The sequence below is a fragment of the Eurytemora carolleeae genome, unplaced genomic scaffold (assembly GCF_000591075.1).
Source record: "Eurytemora carolleeae unplaced genomic scaffold, Eaff_2.0 scaffold100, whole genome shotgun sequence".
Classification (NCBI taxonomy): Eukaryota; Metazoa; Arthropoda; class Copepoda; order Calanoida; family Temoridae; genus Eurytemora; species Eurytemora carolleeae.
Window position 1 is genome coordinate 169,893 of NW_019396048.1, and position 27,773 is coordinate 197,665.

The 27,773-nt window shown below is 32.4% G+C and overlaps 2 protein-coding genes across 3 annotated transcripts; one reads left to right on the plus strand and one right to left on the minus strand.

Moving 5' to 3' along the window:
* Positions 1 to 134: 134 nt before the first annotated feature.
* Positions 135 to 27,288, plus strand: LOC111703454 (mitochondrial dicarboxylate carrier). Its single transcript, XM_023475400.1, has 11 exons — positions 135 to 211; positions 1,371 to 1,545; positions 14,558 to 14,651; positions 15,291 to 15,351; positions 16,404 to 16,498; positions 19,250 to 19,355; positions 21,718 to 21,778; positions 22,277 to 22,280; positions 25,832 to 25,945; positions 26,309 to 26,446; positions 27,055 to 27,288. The coding sequence occupies exons 3-11, from the start codon at positions 14,559 to 14,561 to the stop codon at positions 27,154 to 27,156; spliced, it is 774 nt and encodes a 257-aa protein (XP_023331168.1). The 5' UTR covers positions 135 to 211; positions 1,371 to 1,545; position 14,558; the 3' UTR covers positions 27,157 to 27,288.
* On the minus strand, positions 5,994 to 11,860 carry LOC111703534 (probable glutamate receptor). Of its 2 annotated transcripts, XM_023475497.1 has the most exons (12): positions 11,770 to 11,860; positions 11,418 to 11,469; positions 11,009 to 11,138; positions 10,814 to 10,871; positions 10,515 to 10,562; positions 9,806 to 9,912; positions 9,573 to 9,648; positions 9,438 to 9,489; positions 7,238 to 7,314; positions 6,780 to 6,837; positions 6,239 to 6,333; positions 5,994 to 6,162 (listed from the first exon to the last, which is right to left on the minus strand). In XM_023475497.1, the coding sequence occupies exons 2-12, from the start codon at positions 11,466 to 11,468 to the stop codon at positions 6,129 to 6,131; spliced, it is 786 nt and encodes a 261-aa protein (XP_023331265.1). In that variant the 5' UTR covers position 11,469; positions 11,770 to 11,860; the 3' UTR covers positions 5,994 to 6,128. The 2 variants fall into 2 exon arrangements, with proteins under 2 accessions (XP_023331265.1, XP_023331273.1); XM_023475505.1 differs by lacking the exon at positions 11,770 to 11,860 and having other exon boundaries at positions 11,009 to 11,142; positions 11,418 to 11,471.
* Positions 27,289 to 27,773: the final 485 nt, after the last annotated feature.

Sequence of the window (27,773 nt, forward strand, 5' to 3'; positions counted from 1 at the left end):
AAATTTTGTGTTTTAAAGGTTTTTAATTATATGTAAAAAAAATTTAGTTCTTGAAATCCGCGAATTTTTTTTTTAAAAATCCGCAAATTTTTTCTGCTTTGTTTTAAAATGTAAACCAAAAGAACATGTTCACAATTTAAATAGAAAATGGGCTCGAAGCGCCCTAAGGGCCTAGTATAAATAATTCGTACTGAAGTCTCATCCTTTGTGGGTAACGAACTATACCATATTTGTATATTTTGCCATTGTTATTGTAATAATATTGAAAACCTGAAAATTATTGCAAATTATATATAACTGGACGGTGAAACGGGTTTTACGTGTTTAAACGCGGTGTGACGTGATAATCAATTGCAGACTTTAAAAACTTGGATGTTTCAAATCTTGCACATTTAAAATATATTTAATGATATTTCGCAATACCATAATATTTAATAGGAATCTTTAAAATTATTTTATTAATTTTGTTGTTTTAATCCGAAAATATTTTCCGCGATTTCTTTTTGGCGCATAATACCCATGATGTTGCAGATCAGCTGCAATTTTCCCTTTTAAGATGAATTTTCTCAAGAATGTTGCATTTTTTTAATTCCTAAAATTTTCCCGAAAATTTCGCATTTTCTCAAAATTTTTATTTTATTGTGAAAAATACGATCTTTCGCGAAATGATTTTTCTCTTTTGCTTCAAACTCTTTTAGAACCAAATGAAATTTTACAAATCAACTCTGTGACACTCCCGTCCACGTAACCTTATTATGATCTAATACATTTTTAACTTTTAAGTTAGAAAACTCAATTAGATCATTTTACTTTTTACTAGGTCGGTTAAGCTGGCGCCAATTTATTTCTCTATCTATCTATCTATCATGTGAAAGGAATCAGATACAGGGTGTCCCACGAAACATGACAGTATGCAGGATGACTTGAATGTCGTCTTGATTTTTGAAATAATTTGCTGTGTTTATTTGTCAACCTAATTTTAGAAGTAAATTTCTAGAGATAATAATCACAAAATTTTCCTTGTCCTGCCATTTCCAAAATGTGGTCTGCCTTTCTTGTGCTTTCAATATTGCCCGAGATATGAAGAATTTCGTTCAGATTTCGACAATTTTGCTTTTATTTAACAAAATTGAAATCTGAACCAAACTCTTTATATCTCCGGTAATATTGAGAGCACAAAAAACGCAGACCACTTTTTGGAAATGCCAGGACTAGGAGAATTATGTGATAATTGTTTCAAGAATCATACATGTTAAAGTAGATAGAAGACTAAATGTCACAAATAAATTCAAATACCAAAGACGACTTTCAAGTCGTCTTGCTATTGTCATGTTTCGTGGGACACCCTGTATCTATCTATCTATCCGCAGGTTGCCAAATCAGCTGATTCCTCTACAGTACACTACACTTCAGTCTGCTACACGAATTTTAAGCTTTCTGTTTCGCTTTTTAACTTTAGTTACTGAAAACGTGAATTTGAAGTTAACTCTACATTCCCTGAAGACAGTGTTTGTGACGAAAAGAGAAAATAAAAACGAGTTTAAGGTAAAAATAAGATATAACGTAGTGTTTTTTTCATCATAGAATTTAATTGGCTCAAAACCCGATCATGAATTAATTAAAGGTTTATTGAGTTTTTCCTGAACTGAAAATTCTGAATATCAAGATCAATGTTTGATCTTCTTTTTTTCTTAATCTCCAGAATAAATAATGCTTGTTCTCCTCTTGTTATTAATCTCCATATTAATTAACAAATTGGGATTAAGTTTTCAGATCTTCGAACAACCGCCAATTCCTGACCGGATGGGTCCGTCCTAGTGAACGATTTTTTGACCCCCCCAAATTTTGTACATGACGAAATTAGCAAATTAGTATTTATTTATTATTATTTAGGGTTAGGTTAGGTTAAGACACTTTCTGGGCCGAGCGCTGCGGCTAGGATAGGCTAGGGGGCCGAGCGCTGTGGCCACGGGTTAGGTTATTTAAGACACTTTCTGGGCCGAGCTCTGCGGCTAAGACAGGCTTTGGGGCCAAGGGTATATTCCCCCCCCCTCCTATCAATTTTGTACATGGATATTATAGTTAGACATGGATATAATTGACCTTGTGGCCGCAGCGCTCGGCCCCTAGCCTGTCCTAGCCGCAGCGCTCGGCCCAGAAAGTGTCTTAACTAACTTATTTTTTTTCATTTGAACTATTTCATTTGAACTATTTTTGTGTTCATTGAACTATTTTTATGTCCATTTGAACTATTTTTATGTCCATTTGAACTATTTTTGTGTTCATTTGAACTATTTTTTGTTAATTTGAACTATTTTTATGTTTATTTAAAACATTTCTGTGTAAAATTGTTATCTAATTAAAATTGTTTTGTGTTCATTTGAACTATTTCATTTGAACTATTTTTTTTCATTTAAACTATTATAGTTCATTTCAACTTTTTTTCATTTGAATTATTTTATTTTAACTATTTTTTATGTTCATTTGAACTATTTTTATGTTCATTTGAACTATTTTTATTTTAATTTAAACTATTTTTATGTTTATTTGAAACATTTCGGTGTAATTGTTATCTAATTAATTGTCTCGAACTAACTAACTAACTTTATGAGAATTATAAAAAAAAATTAAAAAACTGAAATGCGGTGAAAATGGTCCAAATGGGCAAGAAATGTGTTGATTTGAACTACAGAATATAACGTCATGTCAGTAGTTCAAATGAACAATAGTATAGTTCAAACGAACAATAGTTCAAACGGGAGTAGTTCAAATGAGAATCCACCCTCATTTTGAATACCTACTCGGCAGATTAAGCTGAAATATGAATGTCGTCGTAAAGTTGACAATTTTTTAAAGTTAAGATGATAAAACTGTTAAATACTTTTTTATTCAGTTAATCCCTTCCTAATCCCAGAGAGCCGGGGGAGGGGTAGGGTGCCCCTGAAAAAAAATCCCAGACGTGCCACACATTTTTTAGGCAGCATTGGTAAAACTACCTCAAATACGAAATTTTAGCATTTGAAAATAATTTTCCTAAATGGCCTAGCTATTTTACTCTTTTTCCCGCCTTATTAACCTTTTTTAACCGTTTTCTCGGCTAAACAGGGTTAACTCTGTCAATTTTCAAGGGACTTTAAAGAATGATATCATTTTAGAAATCCTTTAACTTGGTTTAAACGATATTGGACAATTTTTATTAAGAAAAAAGTGAAAAATCTCGTCTTTTTTACGCCTTTTGTCAGCTCCATCTGGGAGAGGTTAAAGTAGGGGGAGGGGAGGGGGGTGCACTTTGACACTTTGTGACACCAAATTTTGTACAGGCTGTGTTTGGTCTTAAAAATTGAGATAGAAGGCTGAAATTTTGCATGCAGCCTCTAATTTTGGTCGTCAACATGGATCACAAAGAAAATTTGAGATTGGAGGTCATTGATCTCCATTTTGGCCTCCATGAAAACAGAAAATATGGGAAAATACCGCTTTTTCCCTCGACAGACATTTTTTCACATTTTTTGCTAACCCATATATCATTTGCTGATATTAGATGAGATCATAGGTTTTTTGGTGTTCCGATTCCATTCTGAGACCCCTGTTTAACCTCAGATGATCCTGGAGGTCGTGAAATGACCTCTGAAGGTCAAAATATGAAATAAAAAAAATAAATCATGTGAGGTATCAAATCACAGGTTTTTTGGTGTTTGGATTCTATTCTGAGACCCCTTTTTGACCTCAGATGATCATGGAGGTCTTGACCTCCAGAAATCAATGACCTCTGGAGGTCAATATATGAAATCAATGAAAATAGGTCATGTGAGGTATCAAATCATAAGTTTTTTGGTGATTGGATTCTATTCTGAGACCCTTTTTTGACCTCAAATGATCCTAGAGATCGTGAAATGACTTCTGAAGGTCAAAATATTAAATCAATGAAAATAAGTCATAGGAGGTATCAAATCACAGGCTTCTTAGACACCTTTTTAACCTCAAATGATCATAAAGGTCGTGACCTCCAGATATCAATGACCTTGGTCTTGTCAAAATATGAAATCAATGAAAATAATAGGTTCTGCTCTCATAGGTTGTAGGAATGCAACTGTGTTTCAAATCTTTGAAAGGATAATACTTGTATTATTAGATTAAAACTTAGATTAGATCAAAGTGTGCCCTCTGATAATTGCTATGTCTCATGCTCATTGGACTATATATATTTCACAACAGGAGTCTAACAGTCCTCTGACTTTTCTACAGTTATATAGGTTGCACTGTAAGTTTCCACCTAAGTCATAGCTTTTGGAACACTACCTTTACGTGTTGTTTACTGTTCTAAGAATACAAACCTTAGAAATGTCCCTGTTGGTTAACATGATTTGGTAATTTCTATGAGAATAAAAGGTCAAGGTTTTGGTTTGTTTCAAAGTTTGCATTTTTAAAATGTAATATCTTTTTTGTAGTGCAGACCTGTATAGAAAAACGGATAATGAAAAAATTGAAATTAATCTATTGCTTGAAATTTCTTCATTTATTATTTTGAAAGGAATTTTAAATTCTGTATTTTAATGATCCATAAAAAATCCATCAAAACAAAAAACAAATCATGTTCCCATTTTTTTGTATACTGTAAACACACACACAATGAACTCATTTGGTTTTGGAAATGGGTTCCTTATGGATGAGATACATTTTCTAACTTTCAAGGATATCCTTTTCCTTCAAAATCCTTTAATTCCGGAAAATGCTTCCATGAAATATTGGAATATGCGTCAGTGTTTTATGATTAAATTTTTTACAATTTTTATGATATAAAACTGTATGAGGCATAGTTCATAATTTCACATGTTCCAGGTAGCTACTGCTTCTCGTCTCACTTTTGATTGCAGGGTACACTTTCGCCTTCAGGATGTATGGCTAGACAGCGTCTGGTTTGTACCTGCCTTAATAAAATTTCCTTGGAGTAGGGGGAATGAGATTAGGGTGCCAGATTGAATCGGTCGGGGATTCAGCACCTGACTGAGTCCCCTTCTCAGAGTCGGTCTGGGGATCCCACGTTGGGGGTCTTCCCTGATCTATCTTTCATTTCATTTCATTTCATCTATTTTCTCATTCTCCGTCGGGGTGTCTGCAGGTTCTCTTTTTCTTGCTTCCATTTGCCCGTCCATTTATGGCACTGCTTTTGAAAGAATGTTTTTGAGCCGCTGTATTTGCACCAGGGAATATGAATAAAGGGAAAGGAAATTGCACTGGTCTGGCATGAGAAAGCCAGTCGCACTGCTTTGCAGACCTGTACGGTAACCTTACACACACTCTTCTGGTACAGACACACAACATGACTACATTCAAGGAAATTGCAGAACAATGTCGTCAATTATAATTAAACTTGAATAACGAGTAGTTTATTTTAAACTTTAATCAAATTATATTCTTTGCATGAAAATTTGGTTTATAGTGTTGACTTAAATATGTAAATAATATATTACATGCATATTAAACTTATTTTTAAGTAAACAATTAACAATAAACAAATGTACTCTCCTAGGCTGTACAAATACCGAGATTCTTATGTACTGTATAAACCTACAGTACACACCTTTGGTACAGTAACCTTACACGCACTCTTTTAGTACAGAGACACACACATGACATTTCAGCCCCCTGATTTGCACCATTATAAAACAGTGCAAATCTGGATCCTTTAATAACGCATGAATGACTTCTTATGGCACATATCTGAACTATTTTCAATAGGTTTCCTGATTTGTGTTCTGTATTGTGTTGTGGAATGCTCTTTATGAAATACATTGCATTCTGCCTAAATGCATAAGAAGCAGGTGTTAGCTTAATTTTGCTTCTTTCTTAAACATAACAGGCTTTCAATTTTTTATGCGCCAAATTTATGGGGTTAGTTTGGTTTAGTCATTCTGATCTTTATTGGATCCAAACAAGCATACAAGCCACATATATAGATATTAATAGATCTGTATGTTTGTCAACATTATATCTAAAGATCTTGAACCAATATTTATTCATTTTTAAAGGTATAAAGTTTATTTTTTCTTATTCTAATCATAAAGTTGCTGTAAGTCTTGCAATCATTGTTTTCTCTTCATAATTTTGAGTCAGTGATATGCCATTCTTTAGCACTTCTTGGGCCACCATTTTGACTGCAATCTAAAATACAGAAAGAAAGAAATTGCTCTAGAATTGTGATCATGATTTTATGTTGACATTGATAAAGTATTCTTACAGTTCCAAGGTGGAGTCATATCTCATCTGAAGAATAGCATGATCCAGCAAGGTTCTTACTTCAAATACGCCTTCATTAGTTCTCACTGCAATTCCCTGTAATATTTATGATGGGTTATAACAATGAACTGGCACAAATTTGCTAGTTTAGAATTATGTTAAATCAAAGTTGAACAGAAAAATCTGACAGGGACTAAAGAGTTACAGTGCTGATTGAAATTGATAACCTTTATCTGAGAAGCAATGAGATAAATATCATTTGTGTCTTTCTTGAAAAAAGATCAATTCTACATAATTCAGCAAAACAGTTTGAATAAATAAAAAATGAGAATTTTCTGATTTTATGCAGAAATATAAAACCAATGCCATTTAATAGGCTCTCATTTAAATCATTTTTTTCCTCCAAGTTCTAATTAAAAGGGAACCATTCTTTTTGAACATAAACATCTTTATGAATCTTGAAACATCTTTAGAAATTTGAAAAAAACTCATAAAGGCAGATTTGTTTAATTTTCCACAGGATAAATGACTTTTTAATTTACCTTAGCCATTGCTATTCCATATCCTACAGAGTTCAGGGGTTCACCAATTATTTTCAAACTAAACAGTGAATATTTATGTGCTGATATCCAACATCACACATGGAACATTGTAATCAATATTTTGTTTTTGGAAACCCAAAAATATACATCTGAAAGAGACTAAAGAATTATTTCAAGTGAATCTCCATTTATAGAAAGTCATGTCCAATTCACTAAAATTCCCAAAAAAGCTTTTTTTGAACAAAAATAAATGTATGTCAATGTTTGTTTTTTTAAACTGATAACCTTAATGCTTTGTTTCACTGTGATCAACTTGGACATTCATTGATCAGAATTAAAATGTTAAAAGGACTGTTTTGAATCAGGGTTTATTGAAATCACAATGAAAGTCCCTTTTTTAAGAGATTATGTTCTTAAATTTTTTATACAAATTAGGAGAATTTTTTATTTAGAAATACCTGCAGTGTTCGGAAGCATGGTATTTAGCAGTACTTAATTCAGCCAGAACAGCTATCTTTTCACCAGATTTCAAGACCTTAACAAGAGATATTTAATAGTAGACAGCTTCTTAAAGTAAATATTTTAAATAGCCCCTCTAAAACCCTGATCAGTGAACACCTTCTTGTAATTTTTTTTAAACAATATGTAGCAAAAATGTAATGATAGAATATTTTTGGTCTGCCATTAACCCACTCCAGAATTGTTAAATCAAACTTGAGAATATTTTCTGCCAATATAATGTAAATCTTCAATATTCTTAGATTTACAATAAAGGGGATGGTGGAGTTGGCACATTTGATGTAGGGGGGTGGGGGGCTGCCTTAATTTTTGGTTCAAATCTTCCAATTTTTTGGGTGCACGCCTAATTAGTGTTTGAAATTCCTAAAATAAAATAAAATTGAAGTTTAATGACCTCTAATGACCTCTAATGTCCTCCACAAATAGAAAATATTTCAACTATGGCTTAATGCATATCAAACAAAAGCTAGGAACCCAGGGAATGCAGTAGCAGCAGCAAATCCAGTTTTTGACCTTCTATTGACCTCTTACGACCTCTAATGACCTAGATGACCTCCAAAAATGATAATGTTTTAACTATGGCTTTATGCATATCTAACGAAAGCTAGGAACCCCAGGAATACAGTTGCAGCAACGAATCCAGTGTTTGACGTTCTACTGACCTCTAATGACCTAAATGACCTCCAAAAATGAAAATGTTTTAACTATGGCTTCATGTATATCAAACGAAAGCTAGGAACCCTGGGAATACAGTAGTAGCAACAAACTCAATGTTTGACCTTCTAATGATCTCTAATGACCTCTAATGACCTCCACAAATAGAATATATTTCAACTATGGCTTTTATGCATATCAAACAAAAGCTAGGAATGAACCCAGGGAATACAGTAGCAGCAACAAATCCAGTGTTTGACCTTCTTATGACCTCTAACGACCTCTAATGACCTAAATGACCTAAATGACCTCCAAAAATGAAAAGGTTTTAACTATGGCTTTATGCATATCACCCAAAAGATAGGAACCCAGGGAATACAGTAGCAGCAATGAATCAGTGTTTGACCATCTCAGCCATAGTTAAAAAATTTTCATTTTTGGAGGTTATTTAGGTCATTAGAGGTCATTAGTACGTCAAACACTGTATTTGTTGATACTGCTGCATTCCCGAGATTCCTATCGTTTGTTTGATATGCACAAAGCCATAGTTAAAACGTTTTCATTTTTGGAGGTCATTTAGGTCATTAGAGGTTGTTAGAGGTCAATAGAAGGTCAAACACTGGATTTGTTGCTACTACTGTATTCCCTGAGTTTCTAGCTTTTGTTTAATATGCATAAAGCCATAGTTAAAACATTTTAATATTTGGAGGTTATTTAGGTCATTAGAGGTCGTTAGAGGTCATTAGAAGGTCAAACACTGGATTTGTTGCTACAACTGTATTCCCTGGGTTCCTAGCTTTCGTTTAATATGCATAAAGTCATAGTTAAAACATCTTCATTTTTGGAGGTCGTTAGAGGTCATTAGAAGGTCAAACACTGGATTTGTTGCTACTACTGTATTTCCTGGGTTCCTAGCTTTTGTTTGATATGCATTAAGCCATAGTTAAAACATTTTCATTTTTGGAGGTCATTTAGGTCAAAAGAGGTCGTTAGAGGTCAGTGGAACGTCAAACACTGGATTCGTTGCTGCAACTGTATTTCTGGGGTCCCTAGCTTTCGTTTGATATGCATAAAGCCATAGCTACAACATTTTCATTTTTGGAGGTCATTTAGGCCAATAGAGGTCGTAAGAGGTCATTAGAAGGTCAAACGCTGGATTTGTTGCTGCTACTGTATTCCCTGGGTTCCTAGCTTTAGTTTGATGTGCATTAAGCCATAGTTGAAATATTTTCTATTTGTGGAGGTCATTAGAGGTCATTGGAGGTCATTAGAGGTCATTGGAGGTCAATAGAGGTCATTAAAGTTCAATTTGCTTTTATATTAGGAATTTTGAACACTAATTAGGCGTGCAGCCAAAAAATTGGAAGATTTGAACCAAAAATTAAGGCAGCCCTCCACCCCCCTACATCAAATGTGCCAACTCCACCATCCCCTTTTTTTATTGATATGTAAATGAGTAAATTTCTTTAATTATAATTGTGTTACCCTTTCAAATCCTTCATTGAAGTTTGTGATGGTCTCCAGTGAATTGGCGATTCTACAAAATAAAAATAGTTAAATTTAAGAATTCTAGGAATAGCTGGATATCAAAATAAAAAATGTTTGAAAAAATTTTCTTACTTCTCATGAATGCTAACTCTGCTAGATTTTAAGAAGTTTTCAGTGGATCCACCTCCAACACATAGAAAACTGTATCCTAAAGTAGTTTGTAGAAGAAGTTTTAAATCTAACACTACTATGTATTTTGCTCAGCATACCCCACAAGCCCGGATTTAGGATACCAATTGTAAAAGATATAATTCTAGATCCTTATCAATGTTTTAAAGATAAATAAACACCCAGGTATTAGTTACCATGTTCAAGAAGATCTTCAAGTGTGTTCAGGTTAGGGTCAGGATTGTTCACAAGAACAGTAACTCCCCCAGTCATAAAAGGTTGTGTGAAGTCAACAGTTAGAACACTGAAATAATTTTTAAGGTTAACTTCAAGTTAATAAATTAAAAATGCATGTACTGTAAAATGTCTTACAGGAATGAACTGAAAAAAAATAGTTTTTATTGAATTGTTAACTGTAATTCAGTATGTTTTTAAAAAAAGAGTTTTTTTATGTCCAATTCTTTAAAAGGTTTAAATTCCCCTCCTTAAACAAGCCGCCCCCCCCCTCCCCCTCCCCACGATTTACACAAAAGTTCGTTAATTAGTTCGACCCCCACCCCCACTCTATACACACACATCTACACAGCTTATTTTTAATCTTTGTGAAGAAACAATCTCAAGGAATAATAATTGTCTTAAAATATTTTTTTTAAAAGTGAATATTTGCAAATTATCTTTTTCCATCTCATAATCTGAGTTTGTTTCCCTTATGTCGATTTGACAGCCCAAATTTTTATTTTGAATAATCTTTTTTGTTTGTCAACCCAAACCGAAATATATTTTCAATAAATGTGGAACTAACGTCTACTTTTTTTCTCTACAGAGGTTTGGTCCATCACCATCACCGAATTTTATGTCTTACATTATCATTATGATTTGTTAAGATTGTTAATTATTCCTTATTACCGTTTTGGTGCCACTGTCAGATCAGCAATTGCCAACTCTGCTTCTCCTCTAAAAAAATTGTGTTTTTTGCTAACAACTCTGCTTAAAGATAATTTTGATTTTTTTCTGTTTAAATATCAATGTGTTCGCAATTATTTTATCTAATCATATCATTTTGTTCTTTTTTCTTAAAGTTTTATATGATTTTTCAATGTTATTTGTGATTCTACTAAAGCTTTTTAAGGATATTTTATCTAAAACTCTACAAATTCTTTCTAATTTTTTATCTATATGAATAATTAGTTGATAAAGCTGTAAACCTGAGAATCTCTCCGATCATGCCAGTGCAATTACCATTATTACATAGTCCATATCGTGCTGCAATCATGTAATTTTAAATAATGTGACATATTGGTTGTTTCCATTAACGAAAATTGGGTTTATTTATATATCATTAATATTGGAATTATAGAATTTGTTCTTAATTGCAGAAAATTAAAATTGCGCTAACCTACCATCTTTTACAACATTGATGGAAAATTCAATGCCCAGTATTTTGGTCATTTCTTTCATCATGTCTGGTATAAAGCCTTCAAACTTGTCATTGCCACTCATTTTCTGAAGTAAAGATCTTGGTGGAAAGATCTTCCTGTCATATTCAAAATGTAACCCTTCAGATAATTATTTTACCAGTCTAAAATAAGAGCGGGGAAACTTGGGTTTACACCGGCATAGATTAAACACTGTAATCTTAAGTTTCCTGGAACCTAATTTCATTTAAAAGTATAAGAATATTTCTGTCATCCTTGATCTGACAAAGGTTTAAGGGTAAATTTGTGAATGGGACATGCCACTATATGAAAGGAGGGTCACTTGTTTAAATTGACAAAGTTTTACTACTTGGTAATAACATTTAAATATTTCCTTGTTGTTGTAGTTGCAGGTCACCACCAAACATAACAGCTGTTGCCACATTCTAGAGTTAAATTATATATTTGAAAATATTTTGAAATCCAAATTGATCTTTGCATAAAACTAATTAATTTTTTTTTTTAATTAAGTGTTGAACTATAAAAATGGACTTTTTTATTTTTTTTTTAATTCAAGCTAATATGATTTCTTTTATTAACATTTTTGACAAGAAAAATCCTTTGCAGCATATATGGTAACATAAATGTATCCCCCATAATCAGCCTCATTGCATTTATTGAGCATAAACTCACTTTTATGGCTTTTGGGACATAAGTTAAATCTGTTAACTATGTCTAGCCCTAACCTGCTATTAGTGTGATGAGTCTTGATAAACTGAGCATTGAAAAATCAATTTAAAGTTTGCATTTTCTCATTACATACAACATGTGCTGAGCAGACAGGGGGTTTGATGATAAGTAAGTAAATTATTTCATTTATGTTTCTTCTTAAAAACACAAAGTTTTTATTTTAGAATTTGTTTTTTATTTTTTAAATGGAATGTGTCTTTCTATGAAGTTTTTGCTGCTCCTCTTGTTGATAGCCTCTTTGTCTGCGTTTTCACTTTCAAATAGCCTCAAAAGTTAAGAAGAAATTGGAAATTATACAGCTGAGCAGGACATAGAGGAAGAGGATGATGAAGTTGATGAGAATGTTGAGGATGTTGAGGATGCTGAAGATGATGAGAATGCTGAAGATTGTGAGGATTCAGAAGATGATATGAATGCTGAGGATGCTGCAGATTAGGAGGATAAAGATGATGAGAATGAGGAGGATGATGAGGATGAAGAGGATGATGAATATGAGGAAAATGCTTAAGATGAGGATAATGCTGAAGATTTGCAGGATGATTACAATGAGGCAGCAGATGAGGAGAAAGTTCAATTGAATAATAAGGCGGAAGAAAATGAGTATTTGTGATGAAGATTCATATTATTTTTATATTCATATTATTTTTATATTCAACTACAAAGCACGAGATAATACAAATAAAAAAATCACAATTTACTATGTAGTTTGGACCCGCCTAACCAGAGTAGGTTGTTTTAATTGGTTTGCCAACTATAAACGAATGAGAATTGCAAATAAAAACAATGTACATTGTACATTTTAAGCATAAAAATGATGATAAATCAGGAAAAAGGTAAGGAGGAGGTGAGGGAGTATAAGGGAAAGTGAGGATACTCAGCCTAAGGGTTGGAACAGAGAGTAACATATGTTATTGAAATCATGTTTAACATGAACTACAGAGTGAAGAAGATAGTAAATACTATATCCACATGATGCACAGTTTTTTTTTACAAATATAACTTGCATAACTATCTGAATAGATCTTGGCAACTTGTCTTTTAAACGATATTGCAGATTTAGTTTTTTTCAGCTCTAATTTAATCAAATTCCATATTTTAGGAAATAAAGCAGAGGGAAAACATTCTAGAGTTTTAAAGAGAACCCATTCAAGTTTACATGATTTTGTTCTATTTGGTTCAGCTAAAGAATTAAACATATCATGGAAGGAAGCTGGAAGGTTTTCATAAAAGTATTCATGCATAAAAGATAGAACACCTAGTTTATATGTATCATCAAGATTTAGGAGTTCTAATCTGAAATATATTGGATCTGAATGTGCTTAAAGGAACTATTATTTACTGCTCTAATTGCCCTTTTTTGCAAAGACTTGATTTTCTGTAGTTTAGCATTTTTTACGACCCCCCCCCCCATGTTATAATTCCATACTCAATATGTGGCCTTACAAGTGCATTATAAACTAGTAGACAAATGTTTATTAGTAAAATGTTTTTAATCTGATTCAGAGCAAAAATTGAGCTAGCAATCTTATTGGAAACATGTTCAATTTGATAGTCCAAATTTAAAAATTCATCAATTTTTTAGTCCAACAAATTTGAAATATTTATTTGTACAGTCAGTTCCTTTTCTAGGATCTCATTTTTAATTTGCAGTTCTCAGGATCAAAATACAAATTTTTAATCCTAAATATCATAAACTTTGTTTTAGAAACATTTAGTGTTAAACGGTTTGCCTGAAACCATGCAGCTGCCTTTTTTAGTTCAAAGTTCGCATCAATTACTAAAGTTTCGATATGTGGAGATGATTTTAGAAAACTAGTGTCATCAGCAAATAGATTAGTAAAAAAAGACGTTGCTAAAGGCAAATCGTTTATGTATATGAGAATAAGTAGGGGCCCATTATTATGATGAATGTGATTATGAAGAATAAGTTCTTCTTTTCTAATATGTTCAAAGTCAAATTGTAATTCAATCAATATATTTCTGAAATCTTATAAGCCCTTTTTCTTTTAATTTGGAATAGTATATTTTTTTATTTCTTTATGATCTGGGTTTTTAAGGAATTTAATTTAAGAAAAAATCAAAGTTTCGTCTACACTGAAGTTTAGTGATTTTTGAAAATTTGATTCCTAGATTTAAATATTTGAGCAAATTTTGAGAAACAGCTCTAAGCCATATTTTGGTTCAATGTGCTCTTGCATTGACCCCAAGAAATTATCTTGCTCAGTTTTTATCAATCTGTACCTTTGTCCAGAGTCAACAGAAATAATTTATTCAAAGAAAAAAAATATTGGAAGATGAAATAAAATATGTAGTAAATATCAGTTTTTAAAACTTAATTCTTTGATAAGAATTTTCTTGAATCATGAATTTAAATGAAAGGAATCAAATGAGGAACAAAATAAATAACTGAATTCTTTGTATTCACTGAATACTCTTAAGATTTTTAGATGGTTAGTGTTTTAAATTTCTAAAATACTTTTCTAGGTAACAAGAATCCAAGAACTGGTTTTAGAAAATGCAAACATTATAATGTCTGATTGAAACGTAGTTAACTTATGTGATGAAATCAATGCTATAATTAGAACTTATAATGTCCATGAGAACTAGGGTTTCCAATTAGAATTACGTTGCAGGGAATAGGGTGAGACTGTGTGGAATTGCATGCAACTGTTCTCATATTGTGTGGAAATTACAAGGCCTGCAATTGGCTGCAAGTAAAATCCACTTTCGATGGAAACATTAATGTTTCATAAAACATGATTTAAAATCAAATTTTTTTTTCAGTATGTCTGAACAGAAGCGAATGGCAAGATGGTATTTTGGTGGATTAGCAAGCGCTGGTGCAGCATGTATTACACATCCTTTAGATCTACTGAAAGTAAGACTTATAAAGTAATTACGTTTCTCTAACTTTTTTTTCCCAACCTGATTGCTAAGAGTATTAGGAGAGTTATCAGTTTGTAACAATGTTTAGAATCCTACACCAGGGGTGTATATTTTCTCGGAAATTTTTTTTTCCCGCAGATGTTTGTTATTTTTAAGGATTTTATTTGCTGAATTTTTAAATTAAATTATTTATAGGGGAAAATATAATTTTTTTTGCCTTAAACATATTCAGAAGGATGAAAAATTGCCTTTTGAAGTTAACTTTTTCATTTTTTCCTTACTTCATTTCCTTTTCATTTCTTAAACATATCTACCACTGTCCTACATTGTTAAAAGATTATTTTTATAATTTTTAGTTAAAAATTCCAAGAGACTTTAATTTCAAGTTACCCTTTTTACAAAGTACCCTTAAAAGCTTTGTCTGAATAATTATAAATTGGATATAATTTTTATTTTTTATTTTTTTAACTAGACTCATAGAAAAGATGAGAATCAAATTCTTGTAAACATAAAAACATTATTGTTCAGATCAAGGGTTCAAGGGTACCATTATGATTTGGGCATTGCCATCTTAGCATGGTGGGTCATTTAAAATTTCCCTTACAGTCCCTTAAATATTTTCTATACCAAGGTCCATCTACAGACTCAGACAGATAGTAAGATGGGTGTTCTGCAGCAAACAGTCAAAATAGGTTGGTTAAATACATTTGTTTGAGATAAATTTTTAAATAAGGGTAATTCTTTTAGGAAAACACTTGATATCTTTGTTTCAAATACTCATTTCATTTTTAAACATATTTTCTTGAATATTCTAAATTGTTTTTAAATTCTTTTACATTCTCAGCAGTGAACTCATATTTTATTCTGCTTGTACAGATGCTTTGATTAGATGTTGACATGTACTTTTAGAAATATCCTTGAATGTCAGACCTTGAACTTTTATTAATGTTAAATAATATTTAGTCAATTCATATGAAGAAGGTTTATTAACCTTGTATATGTTTAGTGAAGGGTGAAGATGTACTAGCTCTGTATAATGTTTAGTGAAGGATGAAGGTGTACTAGCTCTGTAGTCTGTATAATGTTTAGTGAAGGATGAAGGTGTACTACCCCTGTATAATGTTTAGTGAAGAGTGAAGGTGTACTACCCCTGTATAATGTTTAGTGAAGAGTGAAGGTGTACCACACCCCAGTATAATGTTTAGTGAAGGATGAAGGTGTACCACACCCCAGGATTATGTTTAGTGAAGGATGAAGGTGTACCACACCCCAGTATAATGTTTAGTGAAGGGTGAATGAAGGTGTAACACACCCTAGTATAATGTTAAGTGAAGGGTGAAGGTCTAACACCCTGTATAATGTTTAGTGAAGGGTGAAGATGTAATACCCTGTATAATGTTTAGTGAAGGGTGAAAGTGTACTACCCCTGTATAATGTTTAGTGAAGGGCGAAGGTGTAATACCCTGTATGATGTTTAGTGAAGGGTGAAGGTGTTCTAGCTCTACATAGTGTTAAGTGAAGGGTTAAGGTGTTCTAGCTCTATATAATGTTTAATGAAGGGTGAAGGTGTTCTAGCTCTATATAATGTTTAGTGAAGGGTGAAGGTGTTCTAGCTCTATATAATGTTTAGTGAAGGGTGAAGGTGTTCTAGCTCTATATAATGTTTAGTGAAGGGTGAAGGTGTTCTAGCTCTATAAAATGTTTAGTGAAGGGTGAAGGTGTTCTAGCTCTATATAATGTTTAGTGAAGGGTGAAGGTGTTCTAGCTCTATACAATGGTTTATCTGCATCTCTGGTTCGACAGCTCACATATTCCACAACACGGTTCGCTATATATGAGGTAAATTATATTCTAAGGACTGTATAGTGTATATCGTTGTAAGTTCGCTGACCTTTTTTGAAAGAGGGGCCATGTCATAACTAATCATAAGTTCATTCTTTAAGACTTTGGTTGATTAAAAATATGAAAGATATCGTTTTTTTCCAGCTTTAAAAGTCTTTAATCCTCACGATTTCCTCCGCTGTTTCTAAAGCAGAATTGGGCAATTTTTAAAGAGAAATTGATCTATATTTTTTAAACATTCTTGATAAGCCTTCTTCTGTTGTTATTCGAACATTCCATTATATTATTTTTTAGATGTATATTTTACTTACCAATTTTCCATCCTTCCTTATAAACAGTTATCAATTTTTCAAACTTCAAAGTAAAGTTTGCCTGAAGCGCAGTTTTTTGGCTGAATTTATAGTTTTTGAAAAGGTTACTTCAAGTTTTAAACAAACTGTACAAGTCTGATTTATAAAAGTGTAACTCTGTAAAAATGTTTGAGTAAGTAAGTAAGAAAATTTTAGTAAATTTGAAGTTTTTAAAAGAATTATTGAAAGCCAATTGTATGCTTCAATTAAAATTTTTTAAAAACTTTTTTTAACCTTTTTGGGAATTGAAAAACTAGCATTTTATTATGTTTAAAGTTTTCATTTGAATTGAATTGAAAATCGAAAATATATTCTAAGGAACAAGTTTAACTTGGAGAATTGTATTTTATTGAGAAATGGTAGTGGGTGTCTTGTTTGAATTATCTGCTTAATGTCTATTGAGAAATGGCAGTGGGTGTCTTGTTTGAATTATCAGCTTAATGTCTAATGAGAAATGGCAGTGGGTGTCTTGTTTGAATTATCTGCCAAATGTCTATTGAGAAATGGCAGTGGGTGTCTTGTTTGAATTATCTGCTAAATGTCTATTGAGAAATGGCAGTGGGTGTCTTGTTTGAATTATCTGCTAAATGTCTATTGAGAAATGGCAGTGGGTGTCTTGTTTGAATTATCTGCTAAATGTCTAATCCTTTCAGAGTACATACAAAATAAATTATAGATATTTATATTTTTGTATTTTGTTCATTTTATCCTTGGAATAATGATAATCTGATCCTCTTTTGATGTATTTCAAATTTAATGAAACATTCTGAGAAATAGCTCTCTTGTTTTTGTTTTAGTATTTAATTTATTTTTATATTTAAAACATAGTACATCAAAATGTCAATTTTTTAACATCCACCAACAATCATTTATTTTTTCCAATTCAGCGAATACCATCTTGACTAAAAATTACTTTTTAAATATGGTGGTAGAGGTGGGGTTAAAATATGTCGACATTTTTATTGTTTTCAAGTTTTTAGAATGAATTTGAGTTTTCAATAACACTCCTTGTTAAGAAAAGCATGTTTGTTTTGGTATTGAAAACAGGTCGAGTTTAGAACGCAATAAACGGATTTGAAATGACGAAGAATGTATTCAAGCTTAGCAAAGAAAACAACTTTCCCTGAAATGTTATTTTCTGTCTAAAAATATCCATTGAAAAGAATTAAAATAAAACGCAACATATTTCCGAAAACGTAGTTACAATGTATCTTTTACTCTCGAGACAAATTAGAATCAATCGGGGTTTTAAATTTCCATTGATTCTAATTTGTCCGAGAGAAAATGACATTCCTATGTAAAAAAAATAACAAATTATTTTTATTATTTATTGTTATTTTTAAAAGGGGCGCAATTAAAATGAAAATTATTACCTACCAAAAAAACAGCTTTTTATAAAGGATTGAATATTGAATATCACCTAAAAGCATGAAAGGAAACATGATTCAAATAATATTTATAAATTTTACAGAATTGATTAATTTAAATTGTGTTTTTTACTTAAGAATCGATCAGGCAATTCCCATTACATTCGTATTTTTGACAAAATGTACCAAACATAGATAATTGATAAGCAATTTTGCAAATTAGCAATTTTGCACCCACTCAACTCAGAATTTATAAACCAATCTACGAGTTTTCGTGGTTCTTCCAAGTTCCCCAATGAAAATTGTAGGGACATCAGTTTAGGGGTATCTGAGTTATGATCGGTCAAACAAACAGATATTTTTTATATAAAGTGAATGACAAGGCCTTTCGGTTTTAATATTAAGGACATTCTCAATATTAGCTCGTTACAGTATTTACCATCAAGCTCTCTTCTTAAGATATGGAATAACCTGCCTCTTGACTTTAAAAGAAGCACCTCTTTCAGTATATTTAAAAATAGACTACTAAATTCTCTTTTTGAAAATTACATTACAATGTGTTATAAACCGAATTGCTATTTTTGTAAAAAAAAAATAGGAACGTTTTAATATGCTTTGATATATGTTGTGTACATGTCAGAAATTTACTTTAAACTCCAGTTTTTATAACAAGTGTGTAAACTATCGCACCCTGATCTCTAATAGTTCTCCTTAAAAATATTTAATTGAAATGTGTTGCTATCATTATTGAAATTACGTGGGGAAAAAATCAAAATTTCCAAGAGCTATTTTATACCTAATTGCTTTATACTTGTACTGTTAATATAATTATCGATTTGTAATTGTAAACTCGTGCTGTACACAGATACATGTACTTCAGCAATAAACTCTATCCATCTATCTATGTACGTCATCCTTGCTCGGACAAGGCTTATAAGGATACCTTAGTATATCGGACATGCCACTCTATAAATGGAGAGTCACTAAAAATCACGTCTAGTCTCTTAAATATGATTATAAATATATTCCAGTTAGCAAAGCAGTCTGCAGCCCCGAATGGTGAGAAGATTCCCTTCCTGAAATCCCTTGTGATGGCTGCAGTAGCTGGGGGGTGTGGAGGGTTTGTGGGTACTCCAGGTATTAACTTTAACAAGCTGGGGGGTGTGGAGGGTTTGAGGGTACTCCAGGTACTAACTTTAACTATCTGGGGGGTGTGTAGGGTTTGTGGGTACTCCAGGTACTAACTTTAACAAGCTGGGGGTGTGGAGGATTTGAGGGTACTCCAGGTACTAACTTTAACTAGCTGGGGGTGTGGAGGGTTTGTGGGTACTCCAGGTACTAACTTTAACAAGCTGGGATGTGTGGAGGGTTTGTGGGTACTCTAGGTACTAACTTTAACAAGCTGGGGGGTGTGGATACTCCAGGTACTAACTTTAACTAGCTGGGGGTATGGAGGGTTTTTGTGTACTCCATGTACTAATTTTAACTAGCTGGAGGGAGTGTGGGTACTCCAGGTACTAACTTTTTACTTGCTGGAGGGTTTGGAAAATGCGAAAAATCCAGAAATATGCCTTTTTCAAACAGGGATATGAAGTCTCTGAAAGTACTCCCTCTATTTTCTCGGGAGAAAAAAGGTACCACCTAAACACAAATCTCTGGTGGTGTGATCTTAGGTGTGTAATTTATCCCCCCCCCCCCCTTCTTATTTCGCGAAACAGATAAAAGAGAAATTTCGCCAAAAAATGCGATATAAATGAGAAACGATTTTCCCTTTTCGTTGTAAACCCTAGTCTGGAGGGTTTGTGGGAACTTTAGGTACTAACTTTAACTTAATAAATGGATAAACTTGGTAGAACTATTTTTCATATTATATTATACAGTGGCTAAAGGTAGACAGTAGACTACAGGGTTACCCATAAAGAATAATACTTTAATGAGGACCTATGACTCTTTTTACAAAGCGATCTGATTATTGATTTTTAGATCTCCCTAAACTATATTCTTTTAATTGTTAATTTAATGATTTGGCAAACTGAAAGTTCACAGCCGCGAAACATGAATTTAAGATAAATGATTGAAAATTTCTGAAAAATTGTCTCTGAAGTATTGTATTTTGTGAATAACCCTCTCTGTACCTACAATAGTAGAAACTGACATACATTGCAATCGCAACCTGATGTAAAAATGAGTTTAAAAAATGAGAAAAAAAGAAAGTTTTTAATTATAGTCGCGACTAATATATTTTGTGAATACCATTTATCAGCTAAAGAAGCGTGAGGTCAATAACCCCCCCCCCCCCTCTCCAAATTATTAATATAATTTAAGGTACTGAAAGTGTAAATGAATTTAACCCTCCATTCAAAGACGGCAAAGCATGATTTACAACGGTACCTTCACGTTGAATTAATCTTTCGGCTTATCCTGTGATTAACCATGACTTTCGTATACAATTTGACTTAATAAACTTATTAAACTGTTCACTTTTTGAAGGGACAGACCGGCTATGCAGTGTTGTGGAAAAATTCTTTAGGATTCATTTGAGACATATAAAATGTTTCCACGATGTATAATTACTGAGTTTTAGCGCAAAGTCGACGTTCGAAATCATAAATTTGGGTGGCCATACGTTTTCAGAATCGGTTTTTTAAAATTATTAAATAGCGACGACGAAAAATGTAGTAAAAATTCTTTAGTAAACTGATTAGATGTTTAGGAACATATTTCTCAAAAGAAATTTGTCAATAAATCGAAGTTAGAATGAATTTTTCCCTTTTTCATTATTATTTTGAATTTCTCATTTTCTATGAACTTGTTCGAAGTTTTCCTAATATTCTTCAAATGTCGTTTTTTTAGTAAAAATTCTAGAAAATCGGCAGAAAATCTTTGTGATGAAAGAGAGATTATAGAAACTAATAATTGAAAAAGATTTTTATTTTCTCAATCTGTTCCTAAACAACTAATTAGTTCACTGTAGAATTTTGTTTACATTTTTGTCGTCGTTATATAATAATTAAAAAAAACTTATCCTCCCAAAAGTATGATTTTGAACGTCGACTTTGCGCTCAAACTCAGGATTTACAGATATTTAAAAGTTTTAAATGTCTTAAATGAATCCTAAAGAATTTGTCCACACACTGCATACTGAGTTTAACTACCTTACAAAGCCGGTCTGTCCCTTTAAGGTAAAATATAAGAAAAGAACAAAAAATGTTGAATTATAGACCAACAGGGGATTAATTATAATAAAAGAATCCGAATAATCTTCGTCCCGGTTGGTATGGGGAACGCTTAAAATCTTCTGATCAATCGTCTAGAACGCATTTTTGTTTTTCTAAGTTTAAAAGTCACTTTGTAGAGAAACCACAATTGAAATAATCATTTCTTATATATATACTTGATCAGACAATGTTTTTTAGGGGGTTGAATCGAGTATTTACATCTTTGAATGAAGGAACATTTGAAATTACGCTTCCAGTCCCTTTAAAACAATATTGTGCAGGTGACATGGTGAATGTAAGAATGCAGAACGATATTAAACTTCCTCTGGATCAAAGAAGAAAGTAAGCTTTGTTAAATATTAATTCAGAAAACTTCACTAGCAAACAGAGTACAGACTTTACTCCAGAAAGGAGTTGTTTTTCAATATTAAGAATTTGGATTTACATATAATACACTAAACTCTAAACTAGGGTGCGGGTGCGAAACTAGGGTGCTTCGCACCCATCTTCTATTTCTACTTTTAATTGTGGCTCTATCTGCGAGTATCTTCTCTTTGTAATAATACAACATTAAAGTTCGCAGATTTCATAATATTTGTTTGTGAAGATTTAAAATTTTATGAAAATCGAAAAATTTTGAGACAACTTTTAGAAATTGTAAGCATTCATAAACATTCTCTGGGGTCAGATGCGGTATCACACAAAATTTGGGCCCAATCGGTTAAGCCGTTATGACGTTTATTTGATACAAACAGACAGACAAACATCGAAACAAGCAAAGTAATGTTATGTAAAATACTTTCCAAATGCCTACTGCTTGATGTACTGATGTACATTCAGGCGCGTAGATGAGTTTTAGCCTAAGGGGGGTGCACTTATGGCGCGAAATTTTTGTTTGTTTTTGTGCACCCCCTAACGGTTATTGTGCACCCCCCTAAAAAACCGGTATTAAGAAAAAATAAAGTTTAAAATCTTTATTAATCTACCTGAAGGCTGACTATTAGTCATCTGACCATAATCACCAATCATTTTAAATGAAACCCCCCAAAAAAATGTACATAAGATTAAGGTACAAGAAAGAATTTGAGAAATAATCATAAAATGGACAAATTGTGACATTGTCGATTGATAAGAAAAGTAAAAAATCTGAATATATATGTAAGTTTACATTAGAGCCTGCCTCTGGCTATAGGGGGGGGGGGGCCTAGGGGGGGTGCATGTCTAGGGGGGCACGGGGGTCCCGCCCCCCCCCTCCACTACGCGCCTGGGTGCATTAAGTTGCATAGTTTTTGGATTGTTTTGTCTTCCAGGGTCAAAATTTGCATAGTGAAATTTTTTAACACTAGGCTAATATGTGTGCAAAAAAAAAACTAAAAAACTATCAAAAAAACAAGCTTGTTTAACGATTGATTCTCCATTTTCTTAGTTTAAAATAAAAACCTTGCAAAGTTTAATAAAAGCAAACTTTGACAGGATACAGTTTTAAACTTGAAAGTTTTATTAAAGTTTTAAAAAAACGATTAACAGCACCTAGCTTTACCTCTCAGTCTTCAGTTTGAATGGTTGGCAGACATGTGGTCGCAGTTTTCGTGCGATTTCTCTTCCCTTTATAGTGGCAACCTTATTTATTTCGGTCGGATATTATCGATTTATGTCATTTGTGTTCAAACGGTTAAGCTAATCACCTATCATAATAGAGGCAATGGAAGTATTTTTAAAGTTAAATCTGACTATATTTTATTGACTATTGTTGAACAGATTTTAGGTGTTATGCATTTTTGTGGTTCTTTACGAAGATGCATAAATTTGTGTGAAATATTCCCTGGTAAATAACTAGCTGGTGAATAGCTTGCTTCATCATATTTCTTTTCTTATGAATACAAGAAGAGTGGAATAATTTATTATGGCTTATTGACTGGAAGGGTATAAAAAGGAAAGGGAGAACGTATCATATGTATTCTACAGGGTGTCCCAATAAATTCGATATCGTCTTTTCAAATAATTCTTTGATTAAGTATAGTGATACCTACTGAGAAAGATTTTCGTCTGCTATGTTTACAATTTGCTTGTTGGTGTTTTGACTGCATACGATTGTACTTAGTAAAACAACAAAATGACAGTATAAAAACAGAGTACACTTGTCCGTCTTCACTGTTCATCTTGCAGAAACATTATAATCACATCTTTGCGGCACTTTACCGTTTTCATAAAATAAACTCTAGCAGACATAATAATATTATGACTTATGATATCATGTATTGCAATGCTAATTCATAACAAAGACGATGTCGAATTCGTCACTGAATTCCCATGTTTATTGGGACACCCTGCAAAAGAAGAGAAAATGTACTTGAATCAGGATTCACAAAAATCTTTATGTCTATCAAAATGGGAGATCATTTTTCATCATAGAAGTTAATTTTGCCTTCAGCCGGGGTGCGAAATAAGCGAATTTGAGCTTGGTCGCTGAACTGCCTATAGCTGATTCAAATCTTGAATCCTCGATTCAAAATTAAAGATCTATGAGGATTTGAATCGTTGATTCAGGATTTGAACCGGCGCGGCGGTTTGTAGTTCAACGACCTCCCCAATTCATTAATTAGGTCTGTGGCAAAAATTGTTTTCACCCAGGGACTTGTCTAATCAAATTATATTTGATTGATTTTGTGCAACCAGAGGCCGAATTTAACGAATTTGAGCCGCGGCTTAAATTTAAGCCGCGGCTCAAATATGGTTGGCTTCACTTAAAATTGTACTAATTTTTTCAAGATTTAACCCGGCGCTCAATTGAAACCGGTTTTTGGGGGATTTGAGACGCGGCTTTAATTCATTAAAATTTGGACTCAGATTAATGAAAAGAATCAAAATGGAATGCATGTAATACATTAACAAGCAGATATTTTAGAGATTTCTGATCACTTTGTTATTTATAATCTGAAAAGTAAATCTTTTCCACTTAATTGTTTCCTTGAAATTGGTAAATATTAACAATGAATTAATTGTTGTACCATTTTTAATAATGCACGATTTTTCTGTAAAAATAAATTAATTAATTAAGGGGGGGGTGTACAAAGAAAAGAGTTAAATAATTTCGGCAATTAAAACGTTATGAGTGCTCGCAGCATTTTAGATTGAATTAAAAATCTTTTGAACTACGAGGAAAAGTTTCATGGGAAGTTTATTGAAATTCTTTTGAATCAAGTATTATAGCAGTAATTGTTAATTCGCTCAACTTATAGCTTCTTCGGATCTGCCAAGATGCTACGGAAGAAAAAAATATATTTTGTATATTTTGCTGCATTGTATTACGTGATTATATTTTTCTCTATTGAGGTTTTTTTGCCAGAAGTTTAAATTCAAGTTTTTCTGTATTTCTTCTTTTCTTAAAATAAAAATCATAGATAAGCAATGATTTGTAAAAATCGCACAAAAAATATTAAATAATTATAAAGAAAATTATGTTTATGACAATTTGAATATTTGTGCAAAAAAATTGTGTGCAGATTTTTACTCTTTTTTTAATCAAACCGAAAACTAAAAAGAATAAGTGGTATTCTCATTAAAAAATAAGTTTATTAATATAATATGCAATATTATGTTTAGAAAAACTTACAATACTGTACTGTCCTCTAATCTAATTCTAAAGAAATGTTAGTCATAATTAGATATTATTAGATAAATATGTTAGAAATATTTTGAATTTAATGTTAAACCATTGAATCACCTCGACAAAAGATTGTACGAGTTTAGACTACTGATGTGCATTAAATTGATTAGTTTTTGGTCTATATTTTGTTAGGGTCAATATTTGGCATAGTATTAGATAAGCAAATGTGTTTAACAGAAAATAAAAGCAAAATATATAATAAAATAAGTTTTGATATCAGTTATTTAAAATCGAATCAGAACAGTTAACAATATTACTCGAAACTAGTGTTCGGAGCTCTAATAAATCTTTGTTTAAATGCTGACGACAATCCTCTAATTAAACTTTGTTTAAATGCTGACAACAATCCTCTAATTAAACTTTCTTTAAATGCTGACGACAATCCTCTAATAAAACTTTGTTTAAATGCTGATGACAATCCTCTAACTAAACTTTGTTGAAATGCTGACGACAATCCTCTAATTAAACTTTGTTTAAATGCTGAAGACAATCCTCTAATTAAACTTTGTTTAAATGCTTACGACAATCCTCTAATAAAACTTTGTTTACATGCTGACGACAATCCTCTAATTAAACTTTGTTTAAATGCTGACGAAAATTCTCTAATTAAACTTTTTTAAATGCTGACGACAACCCTCTAATTAAACTTTGTTTAAATGCTGACGGCAATCCTCTAATTAAACTTTGTTTAAATGCTGACGACAATCCTCTAATTAAACTTTGTTTAGATGCTGATGACAATAGGTCAGCTGTGTTTCTATGACCAAGTAAAAGCTTTCCTGCTCACCACACCGTATTTTACTGATGGTATAGCGACCCATATGACGGCCAGCCTGGCTGCGGTAAGATTATGATTTCTTACGATCTTCCCCCCACACACGGCCCCACCCTGCTCTTGAAAATTAACCCACTGGGTTAAATGAATTTTGTAGGATGAAAAAAAAATGGGGGGCGGGGGGGGTATCGGTGTACCACAATCTGTACTAAAATTAAATTAAAAAATATATCAATTATATATAAGTATTGTATTTCAATGATTTTGTATTGATGTAATAAGGGGCAAAACCTTACTGGTAAAAGAAACCAATTAAAAATTCAGAGGTCAGATTTAATGAAAAGCAATGTAGTTTAACTCTGTCTTAACCCGTAATTAAAGAAATGTTTGTCCTACGTATGTACACTGTACATAAACTAATGTATTGCAGGGTGCTATTGCTACGACGATGACCCAGCCCCTTGATGTTCTAAAGACAAGATCAATGAACGCTAAACCTGGAGAGTTCAGAGGTGCACTTCATCTCATATCCTTCACGGCTAGCCAGGGACCAACTGCATTCTATAAGGTATACACTGTTCAGTGTTCAGTGTTCAATGTCTACGACATCGGGTCTACAACTAGAGATCTGCATCCAACGAACGAACGAATGAAATTTTTCGTGAACGATGTTGTCATTCAGAAAAATAACTATCAGTGTACGAACGACTTTAATCGTTCAGAGAAATGATAAAACGATAATTTTTTTAACCCAACAGATTAAAATCGTTCAAACGAGCTTGAAAAAACTATAGTTTACTAAACGAACGATTTTTTCGAACAAACTTTTGAAGAAAACCATGGTTTTGCTTTGCTGAGAGAACGATTTTATTGAACGATTGTTTGTGGCGAAAACGAACAAATTTATGGAAAATGGATGATAATTTTGAGAACGAACGAAATAAAGGGGGGGGGGCATGAAACGTATTACTCTCCGGAAAATTTAAACAGTGTTTAAACATAACTTAGAATTGTCGAAGGAGGCTGATTTTTTGCATACAAACTCGGAATTATGTATATTATATGCATTTTTTGGTTTTGAAGGAATCTGAGAAAAAGTTCGCGCGCGCGCTTTTTATGAAAAAAGATGACCCATAATGTAATAGATTTTTCATGAATAATGATGAATTTGTTTAGGGATACCTGCCAGCCTTTGTTAGACTGGGGCCTCATACCATCCTCACCTTTGTATTCTTTGAACAACTCAGAATGAGATTTGGATTTATTCCTACCAAATAATCCTGCCAACTTATCAAATATTTAGACTAGTAGTAATCTACAGGGTTTAATTAATAATGCCTATATCTGTTCCAATACACATCAGTTAATTTTTTAATGTTAGGTATTGCCCAAATAAATTTTCCAAAGGTACATCTTCATCTTTTTTTTTTCCAAATTGATGCTTTCCAAAATTTAAATCTTGCTAATATAAGGAATTTTTGGTACAGTTAGTAAAAAATTTGAAGAAAATATTGGTACAGTTAGGTTATGGTTGTGTAAAAATTTTGGTCCGAGCGCTGCTTCGAACATTTTAGAAAGTGCATTTGGAATTATACATATGGACATGTCCAATTGGAAAAACTGCTAAGGAAATGTTTTTTTTTGGAAATTACCTCATGATTTATGACGTATTATTTATAGAAGTAATAAGAAGTGTTAGTGCCAATCTTCCCTTAATTTCTTGAGTTGAATATTGATGTAATTTCAGTTTCCTTTGCGGGCAAATTTGGGTCTTGTTTTTTACAGCTGCCAATTTTGAATAATAAAAACGTCTGATAACAATTGTAAATTAATGTTATACAGTGTGTTTCGATAAACTTGGGAATGGAGAGACGACTTAAATATCGTCTTTAATT